The 13,010-nt window shown below is 37.8% G+C and overlaps 1 protein-coding gene across 6 annotated transcripts in view; it reads right to left on the bottom strand.

Moving 5' to 3' along the window:
- Window positions 1-7,358: 7,358 nt before the first annotated feature.
- LOC121314718 (RNA-binding motif, single-stranded-interacting protein 3) overlaps window positions 7,359-13,010 on the bottom strand; it is a 397,361-nt gene continuing 391,709 nt past the window's right edge. For 4 of the 6 annotated variants that reach the window (XM_041248292.1, XM_041248289.1, XM_041248293.1 and 1 more), the window contains 3 exons: window positions 9,819-9,905; window positions 9,143-9,270; window positions 7,359-8,572 (listed from right to left, as the gene is read on the bottom strand). In XM_041248292.1, the coding sequence (XP_041104226.1) occupies window positions 8,551-8,572; window positions 9,143-9,270; window positions 9,819-9,905 (237 nt within the window). In that variant the 3' untranslated portion in view covers window positions 7,359-8,550. Of the gene's footprint in view, window positions 8,573-9,138; window positions 9,271-9,818; window positions 9,906-13,010 lie in introns of those variants that run through there. The other 2 variants (XM_041248290.1, XM_041248295.1) reach the window with 2 other exon arrangements.

The following is a 13,010-nucleotide window of genomic DNA, read 5'->3' on the forward strand; positions in this document are numbered from 1 at the left end:
CAAACCTAACACTGCCCATGGCTCAAGACATACCATCCCTACAGTGAAGTATGGTGGTGGCAGCATCACGCTGTGGGGATGCTTCTCATCAGCAGGGACTGGGCATCTTGTTACAATTGAAGGAAGAATGGATGGAGCAAAATACAGGAAAATACTGCAAGAGAATCTGCTTCAGTTTGCTAAAAAACTATAATTTTGGAGGAAATTCACCTTTTTGCAGGACAATGATCCCAAGCACAAGGCCAAAGCAACATTGGAGTGGCTCAAGAACAAAAAGGTGAATGTCCTACAGTGGCCCAGTCAAAGTCCTGATCTCAATCCCATTGAGAATCTGTGGCACTATTTGAAAATTGCGGTCCACAAGCGTCGCCCAACCAACCTGAACAACCTGGAGCAAATCTGCCAAGAAGAATGGGTCAAAATCACTCCAACACTGTGTGCAAAGCTGGTACATACTTACCCCAAAAGACTTAAAGCTGTTATTGCAGCGAAAGGTGTCTCTACCAAATATTAATGTATGGGGGTTGAATACTTATGCAAGCAAGATATTTTAGTTTTATATTTTTCTTAAAAATATTTCCCAACAATAAACCAATGTCACCTTACAATAATTGATTTTGAGTTTAAGTGTTTTAAAATGAAATACACTATGTAACAAAATTTTTGTTCCTGGGTAGTAAGTGTTATTTCCTAATTGCTTATGCCTTAAAAGTATAGAAAATGGCTATTATTCCCCACAGACTTTGCTTTTGTGACCAGGACAGTGATATTTCAAAATATCACTATTTCCAATGGGAAAACGAGCAAATGTGTGTCTTTTCGATCACATAAAATCAGAAAAAAACAACATATGAATCCAAATTAACATTTATTTATACTAAAGTAATACAAAAATGACTACAAAAGATTTAGAAGAGAGTAGTTTTTCGAGATTTACGATTATACTGTAAATACAGTATAATCGTAAATCTCGAAAAACTACTCACTTCTAAATCTTTTGTAGTCATTTTTGTATTACTTTAGTATAACTACTAAAGTATTACTTTGGCCTCAATGTCCCAGCTCCTAATAAACTGTAGCACAGACATTAATATAGTTGATTTATGTCCTGGATTAACACCATACCAGGCAGACCACTGTTTACAATAGGACACAATAAGTACACTCTAGTATACTGTGGCCATGTCTACCAGGTATTGCCTTATAAGGCTGCAGGCAATAAAAAGAGCCATTTAAAGCAGCATGAATCCATTCATGCTTCAGCATAGAAACGTGACTTTGATTTTTATGCAGATACCACATTTGGTTATGAATAATTTGGAAATGCTAAATTGTTGGTCCCTTCAGAGCAGGCACACACAGTAATGGAAGAATATTATTAACAGTTCTCTACCAAACATGCAGTGAACAGAAGATAAACCAAATTGTTTATAAAAACTCTGTGCTTACCTTTGATACTTCTTACTAAACTGTGGTCTATTCCTTAAGGACTAATTAGAAGCAAGTTTAGGATTTTGAAGCTGATTTTAAAATGTTCACACCTGTTGGTATTAAACTGGGAAACTTGAAAATGTCTGTATGATAAATAACATTAGAAAATGATTCAGTACTGTCAGCCAATCAGCTTCCAGCTCTAGCAGCCTCTAATAGACAGTAGGAACCTGCTGGAACATCACATAACAAACTGTGAATCAAATTTAAAATCATTCCGCGTGTATACCGGCTTAAAATTACATTCCTGCTTACAGCTAAACTGACAACATGACAAACTACCTAAACTCTGTCTATGTATGTAATTTTGATTTATTTGGGCACGTATCAATACTGGAGTGGGTACATTTACCATCTTCACCTACAGCACCCAATCAAGCTACAGCTGTTGAAAACCAGCTACAAAACTCTGGTACTACAATAATACAGAAAGGCTTATAAACGTATCAGAATTAGCTTGAGTCCCTAGAACCGCAAATAAATGAACTAAGAACAAGACTCAAACCAAATGGTCAGTATCTGTTTTAAAGAATTGGTAAATCTGTAGGGTTATAGTCCTGGAGTAGCTGCAGAGAGAGAGGGCTTCATGAAAGTTATGAATCACTTATATGTCGGCTGGTCCTGTAATTAAACAGCCCTCAGAAGCTGTTACAATCTCACACCTGCTCTGTGTGGAGGTGTGATTAAAGCATCTTGCAACCCTCTTGAGTGATGTACAAAAATGATGAGACATAAGTAGGCTGACTGATAGACCCTTTGTACACATGACCTTTTGAAGAGCTGCACTGATATAATAATCTTCTACTTTCATCTTTACTGGACTGAAAAGACCAGTGCAAACTGTAGCTACTGTTTTTCTAAAGCAGTGAAGTCTGGAAGAAAGAGCACCTTAGAATGTTAAGTAACTCAGTTTTGTAATGTCTGGGGATAGAACCTTGACATCTCTAGGATTTAAATTCCACAATTACAAAGAGGTTGTCATTTAGTGTTACATTCAACAGGTGGGATTATACTCAACACTTTATTTACAGAGATTTTCTAGGCAAAAGACAGTAAATTACGTTATTTTAATATGTATGTATGACCTCACAACCCCTCTATTTGGGAGATGCTGTGAAAGAAAGGCTTGAATTGTGGATGGATTTGCTCCAAAGCCATTGCTGATCCATTGCTCATGTATGAGTAAACTTCAGAAAGATTAGAGATTATCCATTATCCTTCTTTTTATTGGCTTGCCAAAAGACTGGTAAATGTAGTCTGTCATTCTGAAGTACAAATGCTGACTTGAATGAAAATACAAAGCTTTCTTAAGCTTCAGTCTACAAACTTGGATAGCTTGCAGTACTGTGGAGGCTCACAAATTACATGTGATTGTATAGATTACATTGCACCATGAATGTTAGACCACTGAACCTCATGGAAAATCTACATGGCAGCCTTTATATTTTCATATTCAAAATATTGTACAGGCTGGTTATCAATAAATCAAGACAACTGTTTAATATTGCTGCACACTGATATATTTATTCTCAATTTATAACTATCACTGTAACTGGGCCGTGTGGCATTTCCTTTCCCATCAGCAACTGCAGGCTGCAGGTCAAAATTCACTAAGAGGTTTCACATGCAACTGACTATTGATCTTCAAATAGCTGTGTAGAATGAAAAGAGCTTCAGACATTTATTAAAAAATAAACTAAAGTTACATGCCACTAGTGATGCTGGGTTGGTTCCACAATGCTGAACAGGATACTGTGGTAGGTTGTGTGTTGCAGGTGTAAACATCACTTTTTTTTTCCTTTCTGGTAAGTTCAGACTTTTTGCGAATCCTGACACGACAGTCGTTGCTATGGACACCAGACTTGTCACGTGCATGAAGCACCCCATAATTAACTTTTGATAGACCTATTGTTACAACTGGGCGCAAATCCAATTGTCTGATGCAGCCCGCTTTGCATACTATACAAGAAATATTGAAATACCACAATGCAATCCTTGTTTATTTTTAAACATTTTTTTTTTTTTTATTGAAAGCTTCAAAGAAAAATAAAACAGAAGTTTAAACCTAACATCCACTGATCTACAGAAATTCCCAGGATCACAACCAAAAAGATGAGAGCTATGATCGTGCTGCAAATTAAAAAAAAAAAAAAAAAAAAAAAAAAAAAAAAAACATCATAGAACTGTTCTGTTTTCATTTAAACACCTGTACAAAAATGATTTCATAAATACATTTTTTTTTAGAATTTTATGTCTAGCGGAGGTTTTTCTGTTTTTTAAATTTGGTTGAACAGTTTAGATTTTTCCTTTTTTTTTTTTTTTAGATATTATTCTAATACCATTTTCTTCAACCAAGCACAGAGAAAGAACATAGCTATTTTAACACTCCAAGTACTACCATTTGTAAACACAAATATACATCTGTCCTTATTTTACACTGGTACTCAACTGCCACCTTTAAGTCTTAATACACTGCGGCTGACTCTATTGAGATAAAAACATTCAGTGTATGAATATCTTGCATTGGTGAATAGTCAAAAGGCTGTGATGCATGATTACTGCTTTTATTCTCTGTACTCTCCCTGGCAAATCTGCCTCATTTATCTATGTCTCTCTTGAGGTGATAAGAAGACCAGCTGTTGCATATTAAGGGCACATGATAAGTGACAGCACTTGGGATCCTAATATTAGATACAGATGAGACAGATGTGTTAGTTAATCTTCTTTTATGCTGCTAACATACAAGGCCCATCTCAGTTCACAGGCTCTGTTCTAGAAATAGTTTGTGGTAGTACTGCTTATCATTTCCTTACCTGCAGAACACCATCTGAACAAAAAGCAATTACAACTATTAACTCTACCAGCCACTACTTTTTAACCTTTCTCCTAAATGTAGTTCACGAGAACAAGGTAGGAAAACAGGAAAAATTCAATTTCTAGGGTCCTCATGGGTCTGCATTTCTTTGCCAAACACTTTACCATATATATCCCTAAAAGACTCAGGACTCCAAAGAGCTTGCTTCCCCCCCCCCACATGGTATATTTAACTTAAAAGTTAGGCTTAACTGGGTAGTTTGTTTAACTTTCAAACAATTTTTTTAGGTCAATTCTAGTTTCACAGGGAAATAAGGTAATGACCGTGTATCATAGAAATAAGAGTAGACCAACATTACATTAGTGATTAAACTATCTCAAACATATTTGAATACGGGGTCAGAGTTTTAAAGCCATGATGGCCGTGGCATATTGATGGATTTTGTACTTGGAGGGTTAAACTGCAATGGTGACTTATCAACTGCCCCAATGTGCCTGGTTGTAAAATTCCAAAGAATTTATAGCAGCTAATACATGTAAGTTTTGAATATCCAAAGGCAGAATAAAAAACAAACACGTTCTAGTTTCGGACCAGAAAACAGGAAGCTATCTCCTCTTTTCCTTTCCCTGTGTGAAATACTGATAGTCTGGCATTGATTTTATCATACATGAACCCTTTCCCCCTCGTCAAAGGACACCGGCTAGCAACTCAAAATACACAGCTTTTAATGAATCAATCAGATCAAGTCACAACTGTTGGCTCTGCATGCCATTTCTAATTGGGAACCACCTTTTTTTTTTTTTTTATATAGCAGTTTAAAAGTGGGAAGAGGTTATAAGAGAAAATGGTATACTGTAACAAAGAACGTATCCCTTGGCAGAGCTGGAATCAAAAGTGAAATTTGCCTTTTTTCCATGTACCACAAAGAATAGCATGGAAAGCATTTTGAAATTATTCACATCTAACTCTGTAAGCCCACACTACAAAGAGAAGTTACTGTACCCAACGTGTGCCAAATGCAAAGGCTTAAACCTCCTTTTTGTATATGACCAAATATCTATGTGTACTTAGCCTTTTAGTGTGTGTGTGTGTGTGTGTGTGTGTATATATATATATATATATATATATATATATATATATATATATATATATATATATATATATATACTGAGCAGTTCTTTCTGGTATTACACAAAAGTACTTTTCTTGAGTTTTAATGTGTTGAGGCATCCTGAGAACTGTTATAAACAAATAACACCACAGATGGGACTCACAGTGTTAGATGTACCTCTATTACAAACAACAGAGTAAACAGCAACATGAATGGACGTGAGCACAAAATAAGTAATAGTCTGATTTAGGTTTTTTTTTTTTTTTTTTATCAGTTAAACCTAAAATTTGACCCTAATTACACTATCAAGTAAAAATAGGTGCCGGTATAAATGAGAATTGCACAATATATTAATAGATATTGGTGAAATATTAACTTGGAGTAACATCCATCTGCTCACTGGATCTTAGACTGCAGATACAACAAGCATCAGTCCCGGTTAAACAGTGCAGATGGAAAAACAGCCTACATTGGACCAATTATAGAAGAGCACCTTTTAGACATGAAAAAAAGATTTGATCTTGTGGGGCACTCCCCCAGTAGAAGTAAGAATTAAAACAGGTTCCGCTCTATTGACCAAAGACATGTACAGGTTTCTAAAAGTACGACAAGTGCAAGAACTGTGGGATTTCGATTACCAATAATTAGGATGACCTTGCAGGAAAAGAAAACAAACAAAAATATGAAAACAACATGTGTATTTAAACTGTTACTTAAATGAAGAAACTTGGTGTGTTTATACCCAATTTATTAGTTGACTGAACAAAGAAAACAATGGGAATGGGTAATCAGGATTGATGATCCTTTAAATGAAGACTGTATAGGTTTAAATTAACTGTTCGATGCATGAAACGTGGCCAAGTACATTTGAGAGTTTACTTTTGTCAACAGACAAATTTATTATTAAAATACATTCTAAAAAGTCAGATTTTTTGACCTTTAGATAAGCCTTGGGTTATGCGTGACTGATTGTGCTATTCAGCTGCAGTACATTTCAAAATGTTTTTATTTCGTGCTCTGCAGCAACACAATGAAATATGAGTACAGTGGGCAATATTCACTCAATTTTCTTTAATATACTTTTATATTTATGAAAACGTGCTAGCCATTTGTTGACGTCTAACAGGCTAGAGTAAATTCAGAAATATCAAACTTTAATTTGATAAAAAAAAAAAAAAAAAAAAAAAAACAGACAGAAGTCAATGGTCACTGGTAGATTTATGCTGTAGGGGGTGCTTAATGATGCATTCAGTATTATTAATTTTACCAACATTGTGCCTGTTCATGACAATGCTTTTGTTTGTGATGAACTTATGGTGAATTTCTGTTTTGGATTTATCATCACCTTTATTCTGAAGCTGTGTTTATTGTATTACTAATATTGTATTTTCCATTCTATGAATTAAATTGTCCTACATTGTTATTAATCTGCAATTTAAATGTAAGCAGTGTGTTTTATTGTTTTTCAGACGGTATCTCTGGCATGACCCTGTTCCATTTTGGAAAATCTCTATTTAAGATGGTGTAGGTAGCTGGACATACAATGTAAATACACAGGTGTAGAGGAAGACAGAAAATGAACATGATGTCTTTGAGCGGCTGTCTGTTTGATGCATGAAAAAAATGTATCCGTGGAGCCATGAAACATAGGTATGTTTTCAATAGTAATTCTTTGTGTTCAGTGTTTATATATATATATATATATATATATATATATATATATATATATATATAGAGATATAGATATAGAGAGAGAGAGAGAGAGAGAGAGAGAGAGAGAGAGAGGGGGGGGGGAGAGGGGGGGGGGGGGAGAGAGAGAGAGAGGAGAGGGGAGAGAGGGAGGGGGGGGGGGGGGGGGGGGGGGGGGGGCGGGGGGGGGGGGGTGGGAGGACATCACATGTGCCCACAATATTATATACCTGTAATCACCTCCCAAGTTTAAACCATTAAATGAAAGTAAGAACTGGTCCGGCCATGTAGGTCAAAAAAGATTAAAAAAACAACGACAAAAAAAAAACCTCAATCTTCTCAACAGCGTTAGGGTGTCACTTCATCTTTGGTATAAAATAGGCCATCCATAGGCTGCATTTGATCAACAACTAAGAAAGACTACAGAAATTGTCAACAATTTCTTATGTATTGCTTTTGCACTAATCGGTTTAAGCATAAGCTCTTATCTATGTAGTTTTGCACTGCTATTTTTTGTGTTTTTTTTTTTTTTTTTTTGTGATGTGACAAGCAAAGCAGACCAAAAACTTTTTAAAGCTCATAAAAAAAGACTGCAGATAAAAAGCACTAAAGCCATCAATAGCGTTTACGCTGTGTAAAATTAAAAAAATCTGCATTTTGCAATAGACTAGCTGCATTTCCATTGATGCAGTGTTTCCATTTTTTTTTTAGCACTGTAAAATACTCCTAGCCGCCTGTTTCTTTTTCTCCTGTTCTCATCAAAGACGGAAATCAAATTCCATTCTCATTTTCCAAAAGTTGTCAGTTGCCATTGTTTCATAATCAAGAAAATGTTCTTCAAAAGAAGAAAATAAATTCTATTAAATCTGTACAGCTCATTTAATAGTTTTCTTCTTTTCCAACTCTCCACATCTATTAATATCTTGAACCATTAAATTGGTCCAAGTGACTTTCATTCATTTTTTTTTTCTCACAAGACGCTGAACTGCTCACTTTGGAAAAGACTGTGTGACGTCCTTAAAATTAAGGCAATAAAGATTCAAGAAAAGACTTACCTAAACATTTCTAAAAAACTACAAATAAACACAAAAAAAGAAAGAAAAGGAAGAGTAGCTTAATATCTGAGGAAGACAACCTTGTTTTTTTTTTCTTTTCAAAACCCGCTTCCTCTCTCGATTCAGAAATCTCATCATTGCCGAAACCTATCTGCACATTCAAATTATTATTATTTTTTTTAATTCAACCAATTTCAAATGATGGAAAATTCAAATCCACTTACTGGCTGTACAAAACAGTACAGTATGCACAGTATGTTACAACACTTTTGTCATTGGGCAAGATAGGAAATGAACAAGTATTTCTTTTGGTGCAAACTGGAAGCCTTCTTCCTCTTCAATGCAGTTTCCTGGTTTCAGGCAATGTTTTCAGAGGAACAGTCTTGTTATTATCTGAGAGGAAACAGAAAACTAGAAATATTGGTAACAGGAACATTCTGAAGAGCCTTCATATGTAATTTATATATAACAATATTATACATTTTTAAACATTTCAACTCACAATTAGATAAAATAGCATATGCTGATTAAAAATGATTGGTGCTGTTGCCTAAACTGTTATGGTCCCAGTTCATTGCAGCACACCCCTATCTAATCCGAATTGACTTGAAGGAAGATGTTTTGATAGATAGAGCTTTTGTTCTCTGTCAGCAGACACATCTCTTTTAAAAAAATTGATAAATCTTTGCTTCTGCCCATTTTATAGGTAAATCCAGCTACTCTTATATACAACAATCTATCCTGTGACATGTCACACGATCCACTCATTCGCAGAACACAGTGCCCCGATTTATGTCTACTTCATAATAAGCCAGCCACGACTTCTTATAAGCCATAGCCATATGCATATATTATATATATATATATATATATATATATATATATATATATATATATATATATATATGCATCTATCTTATGTTGACTTCTTTATCTGTTGATATATTATTTTGCTGTCTGTCTACCTACTTTACTACTCACTTCGACTGTTGGTACGAATAGGCAGGTGCATGTTCATTGGTGCTTTCCACCTGTATCTGTTGTTGCTGTCCGCTGGTGTCCTGTGATGAAGGTGCTAGTGTCTGTGGAGAGGCATCAGTAACAACTCCCTGTGCAAGTGAGAAGAGAGGGGGGAGAGTATTATTATTTCAGATTGGTAAAAAGAGCAGTGACAATGTCATCTAAACCAGCACTGCTCTAGAGTGACAACTGCAGGGAGACTTGAGTATCGCATCTATGGTTGTCAGTCTCCTTTGACAATATAAATGTATAATGTATATTAGCATGCTATACAGAGTATTGCAAGCTCAATATACTCAATATCTATCTGGTATCAACTTACCTAAACACAGACACACACAATTATCCTAATATTAAAAGGATTATATTCCAAATATCACAGTATCACTAACTAAAGTAAAAAAAAAAACAAAGCAAGGTATAACATATAATAAACTCAGTCAAACAGACAAATGTTTTAGCTTGTGCCTTTTTCTGTGCACTAATTATCTTCTTGAGACACAAACCTCTATATAGTGTATGCATCTCAGTAAATACTGCATGCATTTCAGTGAATAGCGTGGGTGAATTATGTCCCAGATGTCCCAACATTGAAAAAGTCATTTTCATCCAAATGCTTGCTCTACTTGCCACTTACTTCAACAGGGACAGCGTTTGGAGGCACAGGAGTGTACTGGGGAATGTACGTCCCTTGCATAGATGCAGCAGCGGCAGCAGTCATGTACTGGAACAGAAGAGCACAGGACGTTAGTTAGTGTCTACATTGCTTAAACAACACACTCCAGCCTCCGTCTCCTTGCAACAGTAGGAGGTTATAATAAATAGCATTTTCGGGAACTTTGATGTAACAGGTAACAAAAAGAACATTGAGTTAAAAGTCACTTGAGGGAAAATGATGTAATTATAGATAACAGATTTTCTTTTTCCTTAAAGGAAGGGAGGGTGATATATTCAGCTGAGGCTCCCATAATGTAAACTGCTTCAATATTCCTTGGCGGGCTGCCCATTTCCCATAAGCTTTCAATACAGCGAGTGACTAATGGATTGGGCATGGTTCTCTTCCATTTTGCTAATGGTGATGGTGAGCTTATTAACTGCCAGCAAGAAAGAGCGCAGCACACCTCTGCAGGAAATACACAAGGCAGCTCTAAGTGCTATTGGCGGTCACTAGAACACCTGTACTAGAAATGTGTGCATGCTCTAGGGGTGTGTGACAGGGAGAGAAGGAATCTGAGCTGCAAATCTACCTCCCGACCAGAAAGGGTGCTGTGTAAGGTCGGTGGTACGCTTTCCCACTGACAGGTCAAACCGATGGTAGGTTGGAACCGGAAGTTGGCCGTTTTGGAGAAAGCACATAGTTGTGAGATTGCTAAACAAATCCATTGTGGGGCAGTGACTGGATAGAGCATGGCTGATCACAGGCAGCCCTTTACAATAAATAAATAAACAAAGCCCTTTGCAAATCACAAACATATTTTATTCATTCTTTACAATTTTGTTATCTTCACGTTTGGTCATCGGATAGTTGATTGCTTTAAGTCAAAACTTTTCTGTCCCTTAGCAATAAGATGTAAGAACAACACGTACGATTAACACGTACATTTTTTGGGAGATTTAATTTAACGTACGCTAAACACACTTTTGTTTTGTCCCTCTTAGAATACCGTAATTTATTTCCTGCTGCACCGTTTTAGTGCATACCAGGATTGAATGAGTGTAATCATCATTAGAATATAAAATTTGTCACTGAACCGCATTATGTAGCAATTATATAAATAATTGATTAGCTGGGTGGTGTGTTCAAGAACAGATCGGACTATTAAAAAAAAAAAAAAACATCTTTAAAAAAAAACTTTCTTATTCCTTCTCTCCGGTGACCTTCACACCAGAAGGACCTTATACTCATAAGGACCTTATACTCAGATATACTCATACCTAGAAGCCCCGCAGCAGTCTTTCTGACGGCTGTATTCAAAACACTGTAAATAGTATAACAAAAGGAGAAACAGTCGGATGTAATCATTTTTTTTTTTATTGAGTACTTTACATAAACTTTACATAAACCGAAACGTACAGTATGTGTGTGTGTGTGTGTGTATGTCCCAAGCCCGTTTGTGAGAGGAGGAGGGACTTCAGTGACAGGCTGTGCAACAAGCCGGCTGAAGAAAATTCCTTGTTGCATCAAAATGCACACTACAACTCAACGACATATGGGAAATGCTAGTGCGTCCCCCGCAAGCAACGCGCAGTGTCTTCGCCCGGACGATGCGAGAAATGGGCGAGGGCTACCGGCTCAAGGACGGAGCCGGTTAAAGATGCTAGTCCATTACCACCATCATCATCATCAACATCATCATCATCATCATCATCATCAACAACAACAGCGAAAAAGGATCTGACTGGCGACCATCAACATTGGAACAATGACGGGCCGAAGCCGAGAACTGGCTAATTCCCTGAAGGAGCGAAAAGTGGACAACGCCTGCGTTCAAGAGCCCAAATGGGTCAGTGCAAAATCAAGAGAAATCGGAGAAGGCTATAAGCTGATCTACCACGGCAAGAAGACGGCACAAAATGGCGTCGATGTGGTCGTAAGCCAGTGGATCCACGACAGCGTCACCGAAGTAACCCGAATCACCGACCACCTCATGTACACCAAAATCAGCATGGGAACCAGCACACTGCACGTTGTGTCATGCTATGACCGCAGGCTGGCTGCCCAGAGGAGGAGAAAGAGAAATTTTGGCACGACCTCGAAACGCACGTCCATGCCATCGACGTCCAAGCCATCAATTGTTTTCATTGGCGGAGACCTCAATGGGAATGTTGGCTGAGCAAAGGATAATTTCGATCATAACCATGGCGGACAAGGACACGGCAACCGTAATGAAGGCGGCACCCGGATCCTAGAGCAAGAGGAAGCCTGGGATCTGGCCATCACCAACAACTTCTTCAAAAAGCGAGAATCACACCTCATCACCTACTACAGCAGCGGTCGAACATCTCAGATCGACTATTGGATGGTGAGACGACGAGACCTCAAAATGGTCACCAACACCAAAGTGATCCCGTACGACAGCATCGCCCCACAACATTGGCTACTGGTGTTGGAAGCCAAAGTCCGCCGAGTCCGAATCCCGGCGCGACCAAACCAGCATCACAGTGCCAATTTGGAAAGGCAAAGGCGACGTTAAAAGACTGCTCCAATTACAGGCTGATCCGGCTGCTGTGCCATACAAAGAAGATTTTTGAGCGTGTACTGGACGCAAGACTAAGAACCATCATCGATATCTCGCCAAACCAATGCGGCTTTGTGAAAAACTGCGGAACAGACGCCATAAACGCAGCCTGCCTACTGATGGAAAGGCACCACGAGAAGAGGAAAACGATCCACATGGCATTTCTCGACCTGGAGAAGGCATTCGACAGGGTACCACACCATCTCATCTGGCTGGCGCTGCGACAGCACCACGTCCCCGAAGCCTATGTCAGCTGGACAAAGCTCCTGTACCAAAAGACCATTAGCTCAGTACGTTGCGCAGCTGGAACCTCAGACACCTTCCCGATCAATGTTGGCATCCACCAAGGCTCAGCCTTGTCTCCTCTGCTCTTCATACTTTGCATGGATAAGGTGACCAAAGATATCCAAATGACACATCCATGGACGCTATTGTATGCCGACGATGTTATGATAGCAAGTGAAACGCAACACGGTCTTCAAAAGCAAGTACAGGAGTGGAAGACGCACCTTGAACGATTCGGGGTGAAACTGAACATAAAGAAGATGGAGTACCTAGAATGTGGTGATCAAACAGATGGTACAATCACA

Source organism: Polyodon spathula, chromosome 4 (genome assembly GCF_017654505.1).
Source record: "Polyodon spathula isolate WHYD16114869_AA chromosome 4, ASM1765450v1, whole genome shotgun sequence".
In the NCBI taxonomy this organism is placed as follows: Eukaryota; Metazoa; Chordata; class Actinopteri; order Acipenseriformes; family Polyodontidae; genus Polyodon; species Polyodon spathula.